This window comes from Cupressus sempervirens, chromosome 9 (genome assembly GCF_028749045.1).
Source record: "Cupressus sempervirens isolate cs-2001-9-10 chromosome 9, ASM2874904v1, whole genome shotgun sequence".
Taxonomy (NCBI): domain Eukaryota; kingdom Viridiplantae; phylum Streptophyta; class Pinopsida; order Cupressales; family Cupressaceae; genus Cupressus; species Cupressus sempervirens.
Window position 1 is genome coordinate 550,226,889 of NC_143126.1, and position 25,190 is coordinate 550,252,078.

Genomic DNA, 25,190 nt, shown 5'->3' on the forward strand with positions numbered 1-25,190 from the left:
AAACTATTATTAAACTTATGACAAATACAAGCCACTATGTGGCACTTGTTTTTTATTGCTCATATCTAACTTTAACTCTGATCAGATTAGGGCAGCTAACTCCCTGATATTAGTTGAAGGCTCTCTCTCCCTGCTATGGCTAGAACTCCCTACTTGATCTGCCTGGGCGGCCCCTTAGAATAGTAGGAGCCCTGCTCAGATGTCGTGATCAAATTAGTTGAGGGCCATGAATAATAAAGAGGGAGGACAAACCAAAAACTACCTTCCTAAAACCACACCTCCCTCTAATGTTGACAAAATGATACACAAATAGAAAAATTACAAATGTACAAAATACTTTACAACACTCGCAATACAAATCATGCACCTAAGTGAATTGCTAGTGTTTCTCTTGTATTTCATTTTTTGAATAGCTTTCCCCATTACCTCTTTCATTTAAAAATGTATGTTCTCTTTTTGGAAGGAGATATTTTTGGTTGTATTTGACGAGTTACAAAAACCTTGAAGTACGGCCATATGGCCATCAAATTTTAACTAGCTTCATTGCTTCCCAGGAAAACGATCGTGCAGAAGTTGAAGTACCGGTTTACGAGAGCATCGGGAATATACGAGAGAGGGCCCATGCGAGGGGGACACTTGTAGGGACATGGGGCGATCATGGTGGAAACGAACAGAGGAGAAATAGTTTGCCTCATTATCCGGACGTGATGAGTTGGCAAGAAAAGAGCGGTCCACGAGGCGAGCAAGCAGAAACAGAAAGTTGATGAGAGGAAACTGGCCACTGGCATGCAGTTCACACAACGGGCGATTCTTCTTCCTTCTCCGATCTCGGTAGGAAGAGTATAGCAAGCGTGATTGGCCATGGCTTGGAGCGCATCTGGTATTCGTTTCGCCGGACCCATGGGATCGGCGGCTGAGGCTTCTCGTAAGTGCCCCTGTCTCCTCCTCCATTTTTGCCACAGTTTCTTCTCACTACTTTCGAAGCTTTGCAGCTTTAGGGTTTATTTTTTATCCTTTATTTCCTAAAACACCAGAACCGGCCAAATTTCCAGTGCAATCAAACAGTAGATTGTAGTAAAGGTCCTGTTGATCAACTTGGATTTTATAAAAGGTCATTTTGGTGTAGAAGACGTCGAGTAACCTCTCATGGCGAGGGCTGGCTTGTGGCAATTATTGTAATTTTGATTTATCGGCCACGAGAACTCGAATCTGGAGCCATGATGTGGGATTTGGGTGACATTTCATTTGTGTGCCCTACATTGCTAGGAATGTATTGTATAGCATAACTCGAAGGCTTGTTGTGTGCCAGACTATAGCCATGCAAAAACTTACAAACAACAAGATCACGCCAATTGACAACTAATCACGTCAATTGACAACTAATTGTCAAGGAAAGTCGTGGGAGTGACAGAATCTCAGAAGCAAGAACTCATATACCCTATATGATGACGTCATTTCAGGAACTGCCTATGAAAGCATTCCAGTGTCAAAATTGTTAAATCGGTATTCCACAAGCATTAAAAGCAAGTCATATATGTGTTAAGCAAAAGGTTTTTGGCAGCATTTCAAAGGACGAAAACATTTATTGGGCCAATGGAATAAATCGAATAATGGAACTGAAATGTTGTGAGTAAAATTTAAATAAACTGCCTATGAAAGCATTTGAAAGCTTCACATTTTTAATTACAGTTGCTACTGCGCTAGACACTTAGCTTCATGACACAGTAAAACTGACATTGAATTTACAGGAGTAGAAAAATATATAAAGGAAATTTAATTAGAATCATTAATATTCTAACTTTACCATCGTTTAACTTGGGTTTTTAAAGTTAAATTTATCAAACTTTTGTTACATTTTACATTTACTTATATAAATTTTCTGTTTATCAGATTTAATTACTGTTTATGCAATATTTTTGTTAAGTTAAAATATCTGTTATTTTTCTAACTTAGATTGTTTATTTTAAGTACATGCATACCTTCACATGCACACATACGTGCTCGTGCACGCGCACACACACGCGCACACTCATAAACCTATGGATTAATATTGTGTTCTATTAGGGTCCACTCATTGAGAGAAAACAATAAAGGGGCTATAGATATATTGCAATAGAAACCTTCACAAGCTTCAGTTCATTTTTAAATAATTACCTAGCGGTCAACATTCTATATCAACCTATTGTTCTAATGAAATCTAAGGACTATTTGAGAAGGGACACTTTTACATGGAAGAGAGTTTCTATTAGTGATCTTTGTCTATCGCCCTTTCCTACATCTGAATCTAAATTCTCATCCGCCTCAGCACATATAAAATTGTCATCTGCAAGATTTGAAATTCATAGCCTTTGAGTCAGGAATTTGGACAGTAGGAAGCTCCCTGGAGTAGAGTTTAGAAGATAACTTTGATTTACAACTTTTGTTGACCCAAAAACCTTCTTTTGAACAATTGAAGGCTTTAGAATCTCTTCTACATGTGAATCAAGCATAAGGATTGGAGGCTTCTATGGAGGAAGAGACAACTCTTAATAGCTACCCTTCTTCTTTCTCTCTAGATTTGCTATCTAATTCACAGGGAAACTCCCAGTCCATTGAATTTAAAGATTTGGCTAAAGGAGGCTCTTCTAGAGGATTATCAACAAGTTGTTGATTGGATTATGCATTTTGGCACAAGGAAGTCTTACGAGGGTTTTTGTTTATTTCAGGAATGTTACTTTGACAAATGGCGAAGAACAAAATAATTTCTACATCGAAAAGCCAACATCCCATAATTTTGTTTCTGCTTTCAAACATTCTTACCGACTTCTTGCCATTTTTGTTGAAGAATCCACGGCTAAATCCATTTCTACTAAAATAGGTGCAAAAATATGACACGAGTCACCTAAAGATTAAGAATAAACAGAGGCGAACTTAAGACATGGTAGATTGGCATCCTTACCCAAACTAGGAAAACCAAAGAACATTATATCAAAGGATTAGCATTTGAGTAGTCCACTTGAAAAGAGAGAAACACTCCCCAAAAATCCACAGGCCCTTTGCAAGAATGCAATCTGGAGAGCATAACTACAATGGCAGCAAGGGGTTGGTTGTAATGGCATGAGTGTGCTTGCAAAAACCCCTTCTTTTAATAGCTATTTCCATTTCAAATTAGTAAGTAATACGGATATTTAAATACATCTTTCAAAAAGATGCCGAGAGTATATGATAGAATAATTAATTCATAATTATATTTGTAATATGGTTTTATACACACACACGACTATAGGGTATATAATAGAATAACTGATTTAAAATTTTAGAATAATATGGGATACAAATAGTCATAGAATAATAAATTTATAGTTATAGAACTAATATGGTAACTCACAAAACAATTTATAACCACACGCAGCACACACACATGCACACACTTGCAAGGACAAATAATTTGTGGACAAACCATCTAGCTTGATGAGCTTTTAAGTTTTGGTTTGGAGAATCAAATCAAATTGTAGTCTCTGTTGACTGCCATGTATCACTTGTTTGAAAGCAGCACATTAGCATTATCGAAGGAATTTAGTGTCTTCAGTTGGTAATTATTGTACAAGTTTTATCTATTCATCTGTCATCAGGCTTAAATACAAGCTTCTTGGTTTTGTTTTCATTTGTGCTACATTTGTAGACACATAAACACGCACAGTCACAGTCAAGCAACAATTTGCAAGGAAAAATAATCTCTTGGACAAGTCACAAACCGTCATTCTTGAAGAGCCTTTTTAGTGCTGTTTTAGGGAAGATAATCAAATGGCAGACTCCCCTGCTAATGTAAGATTTGAGCAATTCTTTCCACCCTACCCAATCAATTATTGCATCCAACTTAAGATTTGCCTATTGAAAAATAATTAATTGGTTGGACATTAATTGTTTATGTTGATGGTCAGAAGGGTGCCACCTATCCCTTGCTCGAAGCAGCACATTGCCATTATTGATGACATTTAGTGCCTTCTTTTGGAAAATTGTGTATGAGATTGATTTATTCAGCTCTCACTAGGCTTAAATACATGCTTCTTGGTTTTGTTTTCATTTGTGCTGTTGTTGTAGGTTGGCTAGATTTGTGGTACCTGTAGGCTGTTATTGTGTTTCTATCATGGTGGGATAGTCTAAAACTGCCATTGCCAATGCAATGAATTTTGTGTTAATCTCAAGGCAGCTCCCAATTTTATCAAGACTATTTTGAGGGAAGAGGGTATCACTAATATCGGTGAGTCACATGTCCGTGCCTCCATAGTGGTTGACTCTGAAGCAAGCTGAGTGCATGTCATCCTGAGGCTGCAACATTGCATTGGACCATGAGCTGTATTCTACCTATAGAAGGGGTGGCAGTTTTGGGTTCCAACTTGGATTTAGAAACATTTGAAGAGGATTCCTCCTCTATCCTCTTACAAAATATAGAGGGAATTGCAAAGCTTAGATGTGTTTCCTATTCCTTGTTCAAACAATGTTAAGACTTAGCACTCTACTACCATGATTTGGTTTTGTTTATTGGCAATTTACGAGTCATTATAGAGATGGCGGGCTGAAATTGTGCTACCATGTTGCCATTGATCTCCATTAGTGAGATCCGCAAACTGAACCGCCACCCGTTGTTATAGCCAGTTGCCAAAGTTGATTGTTAGATTGTTTTTTGAGCCAAGGCCCTTAATTGGTAAGATGCTTTTCTTATTGTGTCTATAGCTCACATTGTTTAGTTTTGTCTTTGGTGGTGTAGGATGAAGGTATCAGTTAAGTTCTGTGGCCACTGTCATTTTAATTCATTTCCTGTATTTCATGCTTTTACGGTCTTCCAGATATATTATTTGTTATCCTCTTAAGGGTGAGGGCTCATATTCAGCCCTTACTTGACCCAACAAAAATAATAGTGCATCTGAATAATATTTTGCATATTTCCAATGGCCTTCCTTTACTTCTTGAAGATTGCCACCCAAAGTTAACCACTTGTGTTTCATCAATTTTTCTCTATTTCGTCGATTCCCCATCATCTATATTAATTAATTAGTGTTCCATTACGTATTCAGTATTCCTTGCTTTCTTCTATTCTCATACAACCTAGCATAAAATAAATAATTTTTTTGATTCTTTGCCCTTATCTCTACCCACTTTATCCAAAAAATTAAAGGTACTTTTAATTAATTTAATTTATCCCTCACATGTCACATCCTCTTAACTTTATTCTTTATTCTCTAATCTACTCTAAATCTACCGTCAACTTCTCCAATCAAATCATGCACATAGGCCCTTGTACTCGTCATGTGGTCATCGTACCGTGTCAGATGGGTCTTGTCTCGTCAACAATCCAAAGGTATTTCTTATTACTTTGTTCCTCTTGTTCCTCGCACTTTGGAATGTGAGGATAACCTTGTGTTTATGGAAAATTCTCCTTCCACATTTCAATATACCATCTCCCTCTCAAAATACCTCATGTTGCCACTTGGCACCATCCCATGAGTTGATAGATCCTATTAAATCACCATCCTTGATCTCATGATTTAATCCTATCCATCCATCTTACCTCTCCTCAATCTATATATCCAAACCTTGACCTTCTTTATGACTCTCACTCAATTTTGCATTAGAGAACTGTAATGTTGTTGAAGTCGTTAGAGAGCAAAGATCCAATCAACTATTGTGGGCAGATCTACATAACAAGAGGTTTACTGAAGTTTGATTTCATTAACTTATATGCTTATTTGACCTTCTTTTGCCCAATCTAAGTGTTTTTTATTTGTTTGGTCTGGTTTTTATAGTTATAATACTTGAATAATGTTGTCACTGTAGCTATTACTCTTAAGTTCATAAGTATTTCACTCTCGCAGTTCATTGCTCATAAGTTCATAAGTATTTCACTCTTGCAGTTCTCTCTCACTTTTCCTGACTTCTTAGTGTGTAGACGAGGCCGATAAATCATTATGGTTGGGGTTACCAGCACAATTATAAGAAAAAATATCTAATTCTTTTAAAAGATAGCACTTTTTGAGATGAATAACATGGGGGACACTTGGGAATTTCTAGTGTATTCAGGACTCAGGAGTGTGATAGACTTGACATTTCAAGTGCATTGAGGAGATGTGGAGTCCTCCAAGGGTCTCAAAGACATCCTAGTGTCTCCTTGCGGTCCCCAGAGCAGAATGATACCTGAAACATCTCTCTTTCATGGAGATGTCCCTTGACAGACAGAAAGTAGTGGCGGTGGATGGTGGGGGGATGTTTACTGTGAGTCCTTATCCTAGAAATGGCTTGATTTTTGTTGGACGGTTGAGGCGGGAGGATGGGGTGATGCATCCCCATGGAACACTGGAAAAGGAAAAAAGCAGATTTGAAAAAGGATGAAAAATAAACTTTCTTTTGGTAAATAGATTTATTGTGAATTGGCTAGGTTATTCTCTGCATTTTGCGAGTTTTTGCCATGTTATGATGAAAGGCTCACCATTATCTTGCTGTCAAGTTATACTATGAACTGCTTGTGAGGTTTGTGGGTTTTAGGCATATTTCCATTGGTGGATTATATCTAATACTGTAATTATATGTATAATATTCAAACTATCATGCTGTATTTATTCAGGATATTATGTATAGATGGTCATGCGAAGCTTGAGACAAATTAATCAATGTAGTACTTTGCTATAACTGTTATCATGTTTTCAATAAAACTCTTGCTTCCAAGTTCTTCTGAGAAAGACATCACAAGAGATAAATTTTTTAGAATGTGGTAGTATTTGCGTGGTTAGGTTCAGGTTGTTAAGCACTATGCCTTTGTTTCTCAAGAAATGAAACCTTTTTAGTGCATTTTCTATTCAACCATTAGTGTTAAAGTGTCTGTTTGGTTTCATCTTTCTATGTCATCTTTAAAATCACCAATGAAACATGATTTGTTTTCCAGCATGTCGACAGCTGCTACTAAGAAACAGCAGAGCGATGAAGCGTATCCCTTCTTCAGAGATTTCTTGTGCAAAGCTAGTTTTTGGAATCTCGAGTTGTCAGATTGTAAGCAGAGGTATAAAAAACTATACATGAATTATTATTATTTAATCCCGAGCTGTATTTCCTTAAGCTTTGCCTAAAAGGGATATTGTTCTGACTTGATATGTTTTGCAAATTTTATTAAAAATTAAATCTATATTTCTCATGTGCCTAGTTTTCTATATTCCTTATTGTGTATTTGTGTCATTTGAAGATTCTATTTTATCTGTTTGCTTACTTTGTTTAAATATAGTCTACCATTCAGAAATTATAGAAGTTGGAAGAATAATCAGGTCTTTTGAACTCGATGATGCTTATCACGGTTATTTTGTTCTCAGTAAATAACCCACTTCTATTGTAGAGGATTATATAGAATTAACTAAATACTAAAAGTAAGCTCTTTATTTCATGGCCAATACCCAATCCTTTAAACTGATGAGGTTAGTTATGATGTTAAAATTGCTAGAAAAAAATGATTAGTTTTATGGAAAGTTTATCTATTTATTTTCCTGTGCATTCATGAGAATTCAGAGAAGGAATTAAATAAATCTAGCCATACTCTGTGTGCAAGGGAAAGCATATTAACACTTGGGTCATATGGTATAAGAGCAATAATAATGTAAAAACTTTGTTTGGTAGAGTTTTATGTTAACATAAGATATAGGAAGCAAAGGCTATGGTGCAAGCTGCAACAATTATTCAACTGCCAGGTAATATTTACAGTTCAATACCAAAAGAATTTGTAAAGCCATTTGTAGAAGGATTTCAAATAGAATAATTCAGATCTGCAATTGACTATCGCCACAATATTGTTTATGTTATAAGCTTGAATATGCATTTGAGAATTTACTGTGAAATCTACCCCACATTGGGGTATTAGATAAGATAAATTTATCAATGTCTAAGAAGAGACTACAAAGAGGGTCTAAGAGACTGCAAGAGTACAAAACAGGGACTTCCAGCAGCGGGAACACCAAATGACGTCCAGGAAAACTGAAGTACGGTGGTGGGAACCAACAATACACTAATCGCTTAAGAGATATCACTGAAGTGATATTGACATGAAGCCTCTTACAGCCATGCCAAAGCCTGCACTCACACAATTTGAAAAATGACTGGTCAAGGAGTTGAAAATGCTTGCAGTGAATGCTCCCTTGAATTTTAATTGTTGTCCGAGCCATGTAGATTTGGATATACAATTGACCATATTGAATTTGAATGGCTAGGACATTGTACAAAGGTCCATAAAAAAGTCATTTACCACTCCTTTAGTTATTGAAATACTAAATTAATTGCACACCATAAATGTTTTATTATGAAGTAATTGGTAAAATACATGCTTATTATTAACAGAGACCGGGAGGTCAATATATACAATAGAATTGAATGATCATTTCCTTAGGAAATGATCGTAAAGAATAGAAACATTCTATTCTAGCTAAAAGAAAGCTAACATAACTACAAACTAACTAATATTAGAAATATTCTAATAGTTACAATAGATTACAAATAGATAACCATTAACTAATAATAGAAGTTTGTCTATTATCGTAATACCTCCTTTAATGGTTAATCAATCCACAACACCAAGCTTTCCTCTGAATTTAACAAACTTACCAAGACCAAGAGTCTTGGTGAGAGTGTTTGCAGTCTAATCCGTGGTAGGAACATACTACAAGTCTATAGTCTCGCCTTCAACCAGTTGTCATATGCTGCGACGATGAACATCCACATGCTTGGTTCATTCATGAAAGATTGTATTTTGTGCTCATTTGATAATGCCTTCATTATCAACAAACAAAGTGGTTGGGTCCTACTGGTGACATCTGCATATCCCCAAGCATTCGATGAAGCCAAACAACTTCATGTCCTGCCATGATTGTCCCTCTGTATTCGGCCTCTGTAGAGGAGATTAAAAAAACATGGTACTTCTTACTGATCCATGTGACGACACCAAATCCCAAATTGAACACATCCAAAAGTTGACATTTTATTGTCAATAGAGCCTGCCCAATCTGAATTTGTGAACTCATTGAGTCTAGGATTAGAACTTCGAGAGTAAAGAAGTCCAAAATCTGTAGTGCCCTTCACATAATGAAGCACACGCTTTGCTGCCATCCAATGATTAGCCTTAGGAGTTGTCATAAAATGTGAGATGTGGTTGACTGCAAAGTTGATATCCAGCCTAGCAGTAGAGAGGTAGATGGGGCTGCGTACTAGTTGCCTGTATGCTCTATGATCAGGTTCCTCATCTAAAGAATCTAGATCAAACTCAGGTGAAGCATCTACAAATCTGGGTGATCCTATAGGAGAAGCTAGAGGTGTTTGTACAGGGATCACTAGAATAAGTGGAGCTACAGGAGCTATTGGAGCCCTCCCATCAGGTGGACCTAATGGAAGTCTAACTCCCAAATCATGGGCCTTCATAGGTTGGTCTGTTGGATTAGGAACAGGAGAAACATGCATGAATGGTCCTCGTTGCTCATCAAAGACTACATCACAACTGTATAGGAGATGAGATGTCTTAGCGTCGATCAAGTGATAGGCTTTGTGAAGACTACTGTATCCAGCAAGCATGAGTTTTGGTTCTTGGCATCCAACTTGGTGTGGGATGCATCAAGGATCCAAACAAAAGCAAGGGAGCCAAAAAATTTTAGGTGACTGATTTTGGGCTTGCGACCTAGCTAGACCTCTTCAGAGTCTTACCTTTGACTACAACTGTGGCTGACCGGTTCAAAAGATAAATTGCAATATTAACTCCTATCTAGAACTTCTTCGAAACATGTTTGTTCGAGCATGGAGCGAGCCATCTCGGTGATTGTTCTATTTTGACATTCAACTACACTGTTTTGTTGTGGTGTGTGGGGTGTGGTTAACTGGCATTTGATGCCATGAGTATCCAAGAAGCTAGAGAATTCATTAGAACAAAATTCCCTCCCATTGTTTGAATTAAGAGTAATAATAGATTTCCCAAACTCTTTTTCAACTACAGGTTTAAACATCTGAAAGACAAGAAATGGACGTGATTTCTTTTAAAGAAAATATACCATATTTTTCTGTTGAAATCATCAACCAACAATAGGAAATACTTGTACCCAAGAACAAAAGGAGTGGCCACAGGGCAACAAATATTGGCATGAACAAGCTGAAGTACCTGAGAAGCTTGCCATGAATCGCCATTGGTGAAAGGTGTGCGATGTTGCTTCCCAGCTTGGCATGCATCACAAACTCCAAGTTGTTGAGTCTGAATCTTTGGCAAACCGAGGACAAGCTCTTCCCGAGCAAGCTAAGAGAGATAACGCACATTTAAGTGCCCATATCGCTATAAGTGCCCATATCGTTGATGCCAAAGTGTGCTAACAGAAGACTGCCGAGAAGCCATAGCTAAGTTCCGAGAATCACCAGAATTAGTAAGTCGAAAAAGACCATGATCCTCAAGACACATTGCAACAATAGATTGAGTTGCCCTATTAGTGATGGTACACTGATGTGAACTGAAGGTGACATCCAATTGTGGAGAATGTCATAGCAATTGACTGATTGAGAGTAGATTTAGTTCCATCCTTGGAATGTAGTACACATCAAGGAAAATGAGATTCCTCCCAACAGATTGAATCAGAATGTTTCCTTTTCCAACAACGGTGTACTCTTCTTTGTCATAATAAATAACAGAATCTGAGTAAGGCTGCTAGTTAGTGAACCAGTCTCGACAATGGGTGAAATGATGAGAGGCACCTGAATTAATGTACCAGGCTAATGACTTCACATGATCTGCTGGTCTTTTATTCATGAGGCGTAAAAGGCTTTCTGTCTACTCAGTGTGCTCTGCATTGTTCACTTTGGGCTACGAACTTGATTTCTTAGATTGGGCAGCTAAGCATTTCCAACGTTCTACCTTCATGTGAGCAAACTTGTGGCAATAGTTGCATTGAATATTCTTTTTTTCGGGAGCCTTTTGAAGTTGGAGTAGAGGACTTCTGTTGAGGAGATTGCTAAGACTTGCCTTTATCCTTCTGAAAGGATTTGGTAGCAAAGGCTTTCTTTGTGGAGGTGGAGTTGGAACTACTATCGAACTGTTGTTTCCACCAATCTTGTTGAAGAAGAAGTGTGCAAAGATTTGTGAACTTCAGATCAACACCAAAAGACGTGATGTTGAGAGTAGCGATAAAATGCTCGTAGGACTTGGGTAAACTTCAAAGAGTGATAACCACAATGTCCTCTTCCTCCATCTTGCGGTCAATGGCAAACAATTGATCATAGATTTCCTGAATCCTATTCAGATAAGTTTGGAGCGATGTTCGCTCATCCATGATAATAAAAAATAGAGTGTTCTTCAAAAAGAAAGCTTTGCTTTTGTCAGAAGTCTCATGATGATTCTTGAGATGTGCTCACATCTCAGCAACTATCTTGCTTGGAATCTAAGAGAGCTGATCATCAGCTATAGATATTTTGAAAAGCATTAGGGCCTCTCGATTATTTTGATCCCATGTATCTTGAGCAGTACCAGGGATAGTTGGACGCTGTGTAACACCCAAAACAATTTGATCAGTATTTTGATATTCAAAAATTGCTATTATTCGCTGCTTCCAAGTGCCATAATTCTAACCACTGAATTTTGAATTACTCTCGAACAAAATATTAGTCAGAGATGCCATAACACGTTTTTAAATGAAAAAATATGAATTTTTTTGTGAAGGCACATACTTCAAGGCAAAAAAATGGAAGACCTAAAAACATTGAAGAGGTACCTAGAAGAGAGCTCAAAAAACCCAAAAGAAAATGTTTTTGGTTTCTAGATCCACTGGCTCAAAAATTGAGGCACCCAAAAATATCAAACGACAACCTAGCTGAGCTTTTGAAAAACCCACAAAGAATCTATAATTAGAATTTTTTTCGAGCCCAATAACTAGGGTTTTCGAACATAAAAACCCTCGCCAACCAACAAAGGCAGATTTAGGCAAAATATTTGCAGAATAAATGGGGGATTCAACAAGCGACCAATGCTGGATGGAGGTCACGACAATATGGAGAGGAAAGACAAGGACAAAAAACGCGAGTTTGTTGTTTCAGAGCCACAAAAAGAAGTTTGGTGCGAGCATAGATAGATAATAAAATGGCCATATACACAAAAAAAATGACGACCAGAGGTCACGGAAATAGAGGGAAAAGAGGAATTGGCTTTTCCAATTGTGGGCATGACAAAAAAGCAAGCATGAAAAATGCGTGGACCAAAGTAGAAGACACGATTTTTCAGTCATGAGCATGAAAAAAAGACCTTAAAAAAATCGACCTTGGTTGTGTATAGGCGCGAGTTTTGAGAAAAAATCCAGAGAAACCCTAGTTTGAAGCAAATATCTCAAACAGATAATTTCCGAAAAGAAATCATTATTTTTGAATTTAAAAAAAAACCTTGCATACCATATTACAAAGTAATTGGTAGAATACTTACTTGTTATTAAAAAAGACCGAGAGGTCAATATATCCAAAAGAATTGAACGATGTTTCCTTACAAAACAATCGTACATTCTATTCTATCTAAAAGAAAGCTAACAGATAACTACAGATTAACTAATATTAGAAACATTCTAATATTTACAATAGATTACAAATAGATAACCACTAACTAATAATATAAGCTTATCTGTTATTGTAATATGTTTTAGGAAAAAACTGTTTTATGATCAGGATGTCATTAGATAGAAGCAAAAGGGTAAGAGACAACTGATATTTCAGGTGGAAAGGAAACAAATACTGAAATTTATCAATGTTCTAATGTTTCCAGTGACTCAGAAAGTAGGGGCATCCTTTCTTTTCAATCTATAGTGTTTCTCCCTCCTTCATGTGCTACATGCATAAATCGTCTGTGCTATTATAGGAAATCATCAATTTTTTCCCTCAAAACTTTTTGTTATGTATTACAATATGTTTTGTGTTTTCCATTTCTCTTTTCTTTTGTTAATCTTAGCAGAACCATGGAATATTCAAGTTCTTTTTTAGTATAAGAAGATTGATCAAAATGCTTTATATGGTCCATGTTGGTTTTACAGGAAGGGTGGTCGTTGGACAAGCTTCTTCATCAGAAACTCCTCCAATGTCAACAACAATTGATTTATTTGGTTCTTCAGAGAAAGTTCTTGTGCCTGGTGTTAAGAGTGACAACTCTGTGCCACTCTCTAATAATGCATCACATGATACAAAGACCAATGATGAGCTAATTGAGGTAGAACTATATTAGACATGTTTAAATTATTTCTATCTATCTTGTATTTTCAATCTTGATTGACCATATATCATAAATTAGATAGTGTAGAGAGAGACATATGAATTTAAAGTTTGTAATGAATTAAATAGCACAACAGCAGAATAGCATTAATGTTCATAACTATTTATGCCCAAGTTGGACATTACACAATTTGATTTAAGGTGCCATGTCCCCTCTTTAGGCTGGATCTATTCTATTTTACAATTAATTCGTATGGTCCCCCAGAATTTAACTGTCAAACAAGGGAGACCAATTAAAAGGGTGCACCAGTGCATCACTTTATTTAAGTAGGATCTAATTTTATATTTTGAATATTGGCACCCACTTTTGGGACTACCTTTATTGTGATTTAGGACCTATCCTTGCCTATTTTAGAAAGTTGTTTGGTTGTTCATTCTCATCATTGAGAGTATAAGAATTCTTGTGTTCACAATTCTGATTGAGGGACTAAGCATTGGAGAGCAGTTTTGGAGGTGAGATATCCTCCCTAGTCTGCTGGTTTTCCAAATAAGGTGAAGTCACTTGCCGGCCTTAATTGGCTGACTGGAAATCTTCTTGTTTGTAGATCAGCATCATATCTTGGAGATCGATATCTATTCATTCAAGAATTTAGACTTGGTGGTGCATTACCTTAAGCACACTGCAATCTCATTTGATGCAATTGTTGACCTGAGATCAAGATCAAACTTAGGAGATATTGTCAAGCTTTAACAAACACCTTGGTGATTGTATTCACTGCACATTCAGAGCTACGATGCTCACAAGCCAAATCGATTAATGACTGCAATTCATGTTTGCAATCATGGAATTTATCACAGCTATTTGCGATTTGGAATACAAGGATTACATTGTTATTCATACCTAGAGATCCGGCAGTACATCTTCAAACCACTGTGAATAGGGGAATAAATTCCCAGCAAATACAGAGTCTTAGATTATAATATCTCTGTGATGCATTCTACCAATGCTGCTTAATTCACATATTGATATACAGGCAGGTTGATAATTCAGACATTGGAGATCCCCATCTCAATCATGCCATTGGAAAACATTCATCCCCAATAAGAAATTACACCAATATCTTTCTAGAAGGTCATATGAACTTTCAATACCATTGAGCCGGTAATCATTCCAGATCGTATCACCAACACAGACTGCATCGATAGACTCAGACTTTCCAGTGACATTGATCCACGGTTCAACATCATAATCAGGGAATCAATTTCAAGAAACGATGTCTGACTTATTAATATATTAATTTACATTCCACAAAAACATTGATGCTCGTAGACATTGGTTGGACACATATACTCAAGCATAAACACATCCAAGAAAATCATATCTTTGGATCAGACACATTTCATCAGAATATTAGAAGACTGTAACAACAAGTTTAGACCATCATCAACTTGCAATTGTATATAGTGTATTCACACTTCCCAACACATATTCCTATCTTGAGAATACTCATTTCCATTTTTATCAGTCTTTGCTTCTATATTATTATGATAAATTGATGCTGATCTCTGATTTCTGCATATACATTGTATTATCATTGTGTTTTTATGTCAAAATTGCTTTTGGAATATTACAGCGGCATTAGAGCTGGTGATTTTGTCAGCTTCTTGGGCAGAAGTGGATGCAACACAAGCTCACGGTCTACACCTAGAGGAGATATGACTTTTTGGATAGAATGTGGAAGACTAATGCTGACATAATGGTGTTGCTAAGAGAGTTAACCTGAGGTCAACTTCAGCTCAATGAAGCTATGACAAGAGTACAACAACAACAACAGAAAATTAACGAGATTATGACAATTGGTGGAAGGACAAATGGAGATCATAATGGACATGGTGATAATTTGGTTAACGAGAGGACAAAATCAGAATGCCCATGGATGCCTACGTTCCCTCAAAGAATTGAGTATTGCAGAGGGCGAGAGCCCGCTTTTTTGGAGATGCAAGAGTAGCTGAGGCAAGACTAGAGGGATGCTGAACTTGAGGCAGAGATACTCTTCAAGGACTATGTGGATTTGCGAAGAAATATTCTAACACTACGAGCTGTGGCAATCACAATAATGACATCAAGAAAAATCTTGACAAGCTGAATCTATCTATTTTTACATACTTTCATCTCAATATGATCGTGGATTTATGAAGAAATATTCTAACACTATGAGCTGTGGCAATCACAATAATGACATCAAGCGAAATCTTGACAAGCTGAATCTATCTATTTTGTACATGAATGGTGACACTATGGAAGGGTCACACTTGGGCACAATCAAGTATTGAATATGCTGATTTCGTGAAGACTCATTGACTACTTTGATGGGAAGGATCCAAAACTCTACTCCATGTTGTTGGCACAATTGAGGTAAATTGGGTAGGTGGATAACTGCACAAAATATCAGTGGTTTTTAGTCTTTGTCACTAATATTTATGAGTGGAGACTTATGGTGCTATTCATGGATGCATTGATGGAACCTCTGAAGGGTTTGGTCAAGGGCCTAAGCCATAAAATACTCACCAAGGCTATTAAGAAGGTATTTGACATAGCTACCTCATAACCCTCTTCTAGGAGTTGCACACATGCCAAACCATCTATGAAACATAAGAATGAAAACCATTTTAGAAGAAGCCACTGGTGGAGGAAGCCATACGTCAAGAGCTTAGGAAAAAGCTCTGCTACACATGTAAGGATCTGAGGGGATTGGGTCACCAGTGCCTTGGCAAGGGGGAGATCCATTACATTGAGGTGGTGTTTGATAGGAAGGAGGAAAGTGAAGAATCCAAGGAGCCAAATGAGGAGATTAATCAGGTGGAGAAGATGACACCATTGTTGCACTTTCCAAGATTCCTTGATACAGGTTTTTTCGGTATACTTAGGAGCAATGAGTCGTAAATGTGTAGATAGTGTGACTACCCTCAATTTTTTCAACTCATTTCTAGTCACTTGGAGAGGCTTACGCATAGTGGAGCATGAGGGTTTTGAGGTCAAGGTGGCAAGAGGATCCTTGCTGCTATGCACACATTTGGTTCCATAGTTGAGCACCACCATGGGCGACTACATAGTGAGAAATGATTTCTTTGTGGTCAATTTTAGATGTATAGATGTCATATCAACATTCAATGGATGGAGATCCTTGACAAATAAACATAGAGTTTCATGAGGATGGAGTTTTCTTTCAAGGTGGATGAAAAAAAAGTGGTGCTATGAGGGATCTTCAATGGAGGGCCTAGGGAGATTTTTGACAAAGCGAATGGAGGTAATTTACAAATATGATGAAATTGTTTGTGCAATATCGTGTTTGGTTTTGACCAAACCCTTGAGTGGGCAACAAGCGTGCTACCTTGATGATGTGCTCCAAATAGTGTTGGGCAGGTAGGACTTGGTATATAGTGAAATTTCGTTAGGGATACCCCCACAAAGAGGCTTTGAGCACACAATCGAGTTGGAGGAGGGAGCCAAGCTAGTCATAGTCATCACTACTCCTATCGACATCCCAAGAAGTTCAAGTATGAGATAGAGAAAACAATTTAGGAGCTTCTTGACAAGGGATATATTAGGCCCAGCTGAAGCCCCTTTGCATCTTTAGTGTTCTTGGTGAAGAAGGATGGAACTCTTAGGATGTGCATTGATTACCAAGCATTGAATATGAAAACAATGAAAAATAAATCCCCCATCCGAGGATTGATCAGCTATTGGTTGAGCTTCACAGAGCAGTTTAGTTTTCCAAGATTGATCTCAGCATTGGGTATCACCAGATACATTTGAGGGAGCAAAATGTGCACAAGACAACATTCTGTTGCCACTATGGTCACCATGTCATATCCCTCATTGTTTCTATCCCTCACTGTTTCTAGCCCAAAGTTCAAACGTAGAGTCCACATACATAGCATCGGATTCTGTTGAACATTTGTAAGATTGCATCAATCTGAAATAACTTACTATTTCACAAGGACATTCATAAAACACCTTGCACACTGCCTTTTACCAACAAGTAAACCATTTTTCAGAACTTTAAATTATATAGCTTGTTGATACAGATTAAGAAGAAATTATAGCACATTATATATATATATATATATATATATATATATATATATATATATATATATATATATATATATATATATATATATATATATATATATATAATGATTTCAAGACTTCATATATCCATAAGCTTTCAGATTTATAAGAAGTTTGCGTACCGTGACAATCATGCAGAAGTAAATAATATATGAACCCAGCACAATGATAACAAACTTAAATTAATTCAACTAGTAGATAATGAATAACAGGTGAGGACATTGAATACCCATGTAACGAGCTTGAGTTCCACATGAACTGGTCAATGGCTGGAGCTGTTACAATTCCCTCCTCAAGACTTATTGATCGTTGGAGTTTGTGTTCACAAAATAAATGAGTGAATGACAATTAAGTTTTGTAACGAATTACCTGCCAGGAGTGGTTTGGAATATCTGCTGCCGAGTAATGGTTTTCTCTCTGTGATATGTGACTCTTGTGCATTGACTTTTGTTTGCCAACTTCTTTTTGCAATCCCTTAAAATTCTGGAAGTGCTGGCAGATTGTGACAGCTTGTACAAAGGCTCCTCATGCACCAGCACACACAGTTGCACCAATATTCATTCATTACAACAGATGGAATGTATGTGGCTGAATATATTCGTCTAGGCTTCCAGTGTGTATAGTCCCAACACTTGAAACAGATACTCAGCCCAAAGATGGGTATGCAAAAATGTATTGCAGAAGCATCAATCACTGAAATTATATATTAACAGCTGAAATCATTGATGTTTAGAACATTGACTTTGCACAGGAAGATATAGGTTATTAATAATTCCCATGTGAACTGTATATTAGTCTCAATAATGTGAAGATGTGATTCCATAAATATATTACCGCTGGAGGATGTTCGAACAACTATTAGGCCCGTTCAATACTTTGCCTGAAATAAATAACTTTTATAAGTAATATTTGTCTCAATACACTTTGGGCCCACACTTTATTTGGCTCACAAAATATATAATTAGCACTCATACTTGAGATTCATCTCTCGTGAAAAGAATATAATATTTCATATAAATATTAGTAGCGACACCCAGGAAATATTATATTGGAGCTCAATAAAATAGATTATATTCATTCCTTCACTCCTTTGGCAGGATAATAAAAACCATGACATGTATATTAACCTCTCGATATGATTATTCGGAGATCAATACTTGGATTTCGAAGAATACTGCACTTTGTGTTAAATAATTTAATATGAAAGCTTAGAAATATTCAATGATTGCGCAATAAAAAAAGCTGATAATAATATTATTCAGAGAAAAACATCCTGACTGATGCAACAGTAAATTTCCTTAATAACCTAAAATTTATCTTTTGCTTGTCAGACAATATTTAATATCAGAAACAAATATGTTGGAATCTTGAAATGCCTTGTTTGTCCAAATTTGTCTCTATTAGAAACTTGACAAATTAGCACAAATGTGAATTCAGTCTCAATTTCAATTTAAATAAATGATCTGGGTTTCCTTCCAACCCACCGAGAAAATCCCAAGGGTTTCTGTCCTCAGGAAATTGAATTTGAACTTAGAGCTATTCCAAGAAAATAATAAATCAAGCATGAACAAAATTGAACTTTAAGAATCCTTCGCTGAAGATTCTAGAGACCTCTTGAAATTCTCTGTATTTGTCTTTACATTTTTCCGTCCTTTAATTTTTAAAATGAACTTTTGAGGGAAATATTTGTAAAGTGACATTTAATAATATCTCATTATTTTAATATAATTAAATTAATTAATATTAAGTCATCATTTAAATATTTCATTTATTTTCGATAACCAAATAAAAATTAATTTAATTTATTGTTACTTTAATAAATTGGAGACATTACAGTCCTCTCTTCTTCGAGATTGCTTGCCGTCAAGCAATCAACATCTGCATTTTGAAACCAAATATTGGGATCCCATATCAACCTTAGAAATGCTGCTTTACCAATCCATTGTGCTCCTTTGATATAATCATCAGTGTGCTAGGAGTTATAAAGCAACACATGAAGATCCCTTTGAAGTAATGTACTCAACAGGCCAATGCTAAGATCCTAAATTAGTAAAAGTACCCTACATGCATAATTAGTCAAGTCAACCTGCCACGTGTTGCTATTGCTTGAATCCCTAATTTCAAAATGGAGGATTTGCTTGAACACCTAGAATGCTTGATGCTTGATGTGCGTGGATGGATTCTTGATTATGGAATGATGGGTGTATCTTGTATATGGAAAATGAGGCAATAGAGAGTGCTTATAATGGATTGGAATAAACTTTCTTCCGCTAGTGATCGGGCAAAGAAACAATGCCTTGGATCAAGCTTGACACATGGACACACTAATGTCCCAGTCTTGGGATAGGGACACATTATGTCCCTGTCCAAGGGCCCAAAAAACTCTGGGATTCCCCCAGGGTCTCAGAACAGGCGCTGGTTTTGAGAGATTTGGAATAGATTTCGAGAATAACCTTGTTTCAGTGTGGAAACACCTTGAAGAATACAAACCTATAAATACGCTATCAGATTGTCGGAAACTACTGAAACTTGACTCTTACATCGGAAACTGTGAGATCTACAAAACCCAAAAATTGTTTGCCTCTAGGACAAAGTCAACCTGCAGGGATAGTGTCAATCTAGGACGGGGTTAATTTGTGGGGATGGGGATGAAATACATCCCTGACCTTTTGTGTTTGATTGTGAAACTGATTTCAAATCTCTGAAGTTTGGTGAAATGGGTATTCAGATCTGCACTTTGTTCTGCTTTCGAAGGCCTGTAACCTTCATGAATGAATGTACTCGAAATTCGTCTTAGGAATGAATGTAGAAGATGCAACAAAGGATCTTGAATGTATGAAGGAATATCATGAATGTTGAAAATGCTATGAAAGATCTTGCATAAACTCCTCCAATTGTTCACTACCCTATGCAAATATGAAGGGTGAAAACCAAGATTCACCTCCTATTGTAGGCTCGATTAACACAAGCTAAAGTAGGACATGATTTCCACAGCTAGTCAAATCACACAGTTAAATCCTGATATTCACATCACAACAAGCTAAAGTGTCAATTCTTGACCTTAGTAGAAGGTGTGAATTTCTTGAAATTACTTCTCTCTCACCTGCACAAGGAGAGGCTTTTTTTGTAAGGTAGATATGCAATGTAAACCTAAATTTAGAGAAATGAAAATATGTATTGAAATAGAGAAGGGAAGAAAACTCACCTTGAAGGATACAAACCTATAAATACACTATCAGAGATTGTCGGAAACTACTGAAACTTGACTTTACATTGGAAACTGTGAGATTTACAAAACCCAGAAATTGTTTTCCTCTAGGACAAAGTCAACCTGCAGGGATGGTGTCAATCTAGGACAGGGTTAATTTGTGGGGATGGGGATGAAATACATTCCTGACCTTTTGTGTTTGATTGTGAAACTGATTTCAAATCTCTGAAGTTTGATGAAATGGGTATTCAGATCTGCACTTTGTTATGCTTTCCAAGCCCTGTAACCTTCATGAATGAATGTACTTGAAATTCGTCTTAGGAATGAATGTAGAAGATGCAACAAAGGATCTTGAATGTATGAAGGAATATCATGAATGTTGAAAATGCTATGAAAGATCTTGCATAAACTCCTTCAATTGCTTGAATGCTTGAATCCTTATTTTCAAAATGGAGGATTTGCTTGAAACACCTAGAATGCTTGACGCTTGATGTGCGTGGATGGATTCTTGGTTATTGAATGATGGATGTATCTTGTATATGGAAAATGAAGCAATGGAGAGTGCTTATAATGGATTCGGAATAAACTTTCTCTCGCTAGTCGACTGGGCAAAGAAACAATGCCTTGGATCAAGCTTGACACATGGACGCACTATGTCCTAGTCTTGGGATAGGGATACATTACTCCCTGTCCAAGGGCCCAAAAAACTCTAGGATTCCCCCAGGGTTTCAGAACATGCGCTGATTTTGAGAGAGTTGAAATAGATTTCGAGAATAACCTTGTTTCAGTGTGGAAAAGGATTTTGTGATTGAAAGATGAAAAAGGATGACACCAAGGGGATAGGTCCTACCTCAAGCTTTGTGCCATAGATTAGGAATACCAAGGAGGATCCTTTAGATCCGACCCCAATTCCATCTAGGAGTAATAAAAAGAGATAAGTAGAAATGTGCAAATGCAAATAAACTGCTATTTGTGATGAAAACACATTAAATGGGTGCAAAACCATCATTAAAATGAAACACTTCCAACTTAAGACTATATATTTAGCCCCCACTTTAGTGAGAGTATGGTCTCAATCCAAATTCTCGGTAAAGTAGAGAAGAAAGATTATGAAGAATCACAACGAGATAGAACATCATCCACATGCATGCACAAGGGTGCAAAAGAAAAGCAAAAAGAAACAAAGCCAAAAACGATAGACGCAAAAAGGGGTTAGTACTAAAGCAAGCCCAAATCAGCTGGAGAAGAGACCTTGGCCATTAATGTCTCACCCGCTATTATCATTTTTGGTAGGCTAATACAAGAGCACAAGTGATGACATAGGAAAGGAAGGAGCAACATCATAAATAACATATATTTAGCTCCCATTTTAGCGAGAGTATGGTCTCAATCCAAGCTCTCGGTGAAGTAGAGAATAAAGATTATGAAGAATCACAACGAGACAAAACATCATCCACATCCATGCACAAGGGTGCAAAAGCAAAGAAAAAAGAAACAAAGCCAAAAATGACAGACACAAAAAGGGATTAGTACTAAAGCAAGCCCAAATCAATCGGAGAAGAGATCTCGGCCATTAATGTATCACCCACTAATATAATTTTTGGTAGGCTATTACAAGAGCATAAGTGATGCCATAAGAAAGGAAGGAGCAACATCATAAATAACATAGCATCATGATCTATTCCTACTAGCATGAAAGCAAAGAGAGAAAGGGAAAGAAAAGTGATTACCTCATCCAATAAGTTGACCACCCTACTGTGAACCACATGAAGAGCTGCTTGCAAAAAATGACATTGAGTAGTCTAATAGGGTCATGACCCACTAGTCAACCAATCAAAGTTCCACCAATAGATTAATGTCCTAATATCACCATGGCATGGTATAGTAAAAATGGATTACCCATGTATGGGACTTAGCATGTTGAATTTGAATGCATTACCTGTGTATGTGATTTAGCATATTGAATTTGAATGCATTACTCATGTATGAGACTTATCACATTGAGTTTGAATGCATTACTTGTGTATGAGATTTAACATATTGATTTTGAATGTGTTACCTGTGTATGGGATTTAGCATATTGAATTTGAATGCGATACCTATGTATAGGATTTAGCATATTGTATTTGAATGCGATACCTGTGTATAGGATTTAGCATATTGTATTTGAATGTGCTGCCTGTGCATGAGATTTAGCATATTGTAAAAGGCTAAAGTGCAAAACCATAATACAAAGGAGGGTGTATATATGCTCCCCTCCTTATCATGTCTATATAATAGGCATGATAAGGAAGAGAAAGAGGATACCCACTTCATACAACAAGGAGATATCCGTAAAGAAAAAATGCGTATTATATTCATAGCGAAGGGCATTAACCCTTATAAATGTAGACAATGCATTAACCCTTGTAAATGTAGACAATTGTGAAAAGGATATATCGCTTATGGAAAGATGATCCTCAAAAGAGAGAAATCTTGGCTACAAGACATCTACCTAAGAGGAGCGCTTGAACAAGATAACATCTCTGAGACATAGAAGAGGGGAACAAAAATTCAGCTATCTACCCCTTGTGTCCAAGGAAGATTTAAAATTTTGATGAAGGATGCAAATTTTAACCCAAAGCAAGGGAAAGGGTTTAAAATGGACATAGCTTTGCTAATAAAGAAGAGGTGATGATGCAAGACATACACCTCTTGCAAAAGAGAGAATTTGTAGTCAAGACACAATTCTTTATAAGGAAAGAACAATTTCACATAATAAACAAGTGCCACTTAAGCCCATGGAAAATAGATCCTTAGAAAATAAGAGAAAAAGGATGTACAAGTCATCTTGCCCCCCAAGTGTAAAGGTAAGATGAAGAGAAGTCTATGTTGGATTATATAACAAACTCTTGTAATATGTAAAGATGAATTGTAAGTAGCAACCATAATCTAACTGTGCACAACACAAAATACCCTATATCCAACGAGAAATATCATAGAATGATGCAACGCCATTGAAGAAAGAAACGTCATAGGATATGCAATTCCAAACAACATACGATGCTAGAAAAGATATCACATATGAAGTAAACTATAGATGATTATTAAGTGAGAAGCATTAAAATCCAATGCATGAAACAAAGCATTACGTGCCCACAGATAAGAATGTACCATAAAATAATGCAACTGTAGAGAGAAATGGAGGAGGGAGATGAAATGATGCCATGTTATGCTTACTCAGTTATCACGAAAGGAACAACAAAGGGATAACGAATCCTTGAGAGAAGAGAGAAAGAAAATCCAATATATGCACTAAATGATAGATTCTTTATAAAAATTCGCCTACAAGATTAAACTCAAGATGTTAATCCCTACGTAAAACAACAGAATTATGCAAGAGAGAACATCATATTATAAGAGAATGCAAAATCATAAAGGATACTTGATCGACGTAGCATATCTCCCTAAGTGGTTTCAATTTATACTAGACATGAAATTTCAAGCAAACATAAGATTGCACTTGGGAGTTGAATCCGTTAAGTAACACATTAAATGAATGCAAGAAAAGATGCCATCATATGAAAGGAAAACAAGTCAGCAAAGGGAGAAAATGGATCCTATAATATAGATAGAAAAAGGAAATAGGGCCCTTGCCCCCAAGTTCCCCAAGTGAGGAGACAAGGGAAATGAAAATGCTCACAAAGTAGAACAATGAGCCTACAAAGAATAGGCCGACAATGTCACATAGTTAGGAGCAACATAATAGGGATGTAGATGTATCAAGTAGAATGATCATGGAAAAAATACCATTCATCATTGCATTTCATATGAAAACATAAGCAATGAATTCTTTATATTGATAATAAGCATAGAAAAACAATATTGGTCAGGTGTAATTATATTGAAATTTAAAGAGAACCATTCAATATGCATATACTCATGAGATAAAGGTGTTTGATGAGCGAAGTCAAGGTTGTATGTTTTATTATAGGATGTTGGTGTGAAATCTAAGGATGTTGAATCTTGAAGAGTTGAGAAGCCACCCATAGGGTCAGTATGATTAAGGTCCTTATGATCTATTGCTAGTTTTGTGGAAATAAGGTCATAATCAGTTTGAACAAGATCTAATTTGAACTCAGCTATGTCTTGAGAGGAATAAGAAGCATCATGGGTGTGGTTTTTATTTCTAAGGTACTCATAAAAGAAGAATAGACAAAATTCATAAAGGCCTCATGCATAGAAAGAATAAGATGCATGCAAAGTGGTTGATCATTAGGAGAAATACTAATGCTATTGTCTAATTGTGTAAAAGTTGCCTCATGAGGAAGAAAGTAATCTATATCCTTATCTAAGGGTTCGTCTCAAATAGTAGAATCATTCAAGGAGGGAAGAAAGCACACATTGGAGGAGGAACAACCATGACTCAAAAAAGTTTTACGTTTGAGAGAGTAGTCAATATTCCTATCGAAGGGCTTACCCCAAATAGTAGCACTATCAAGGTTAAGAACATGATGAATCACTAAAGTTTGATCAACATCATCTCTGAAAAGATTACTCTTTGGAGGGGGATGAGAATCAATGAAAGGAAAAACTAAGTTCTCATTATATGCATGAAATTGAACATCTTGAAGATCATGAATGAAACTT

General features: G+C 36.5%; 1 protein-coding gene across 1 annotated transcript in view; it reads left to right on the top strand.

Annotated features, from left to right (window-relative positions):
- Positions 1–795: 795 nt before the first annotated feature.
- LOC149539820 (1,4-alpha-glucan-branching enzyme 2-2, chloroplastic/amyloplastic-like) overlaps positions 796–25,190 on the top strand; it is a 229,060-nt gene continuing 204,665 nt past the window's right edge. Inside the window, exons 1-3 of the mRNA XM_089801015.1 lie at positions 796–925; positions 6,917–7,030; positions 13,044–13,216. Of these exons, the coding sequence (XP_089657141.1) occupies positions 862–925; positions 6,917–7,030; positions 13,044–13,216 (351 nt within the window). The 5' untranslated portion in view covers positions 796–861. The remainder of the gene's footprint in view (positions 926–6,916; positions 7,031–13,043; positions 13,217–25,190) is intronic.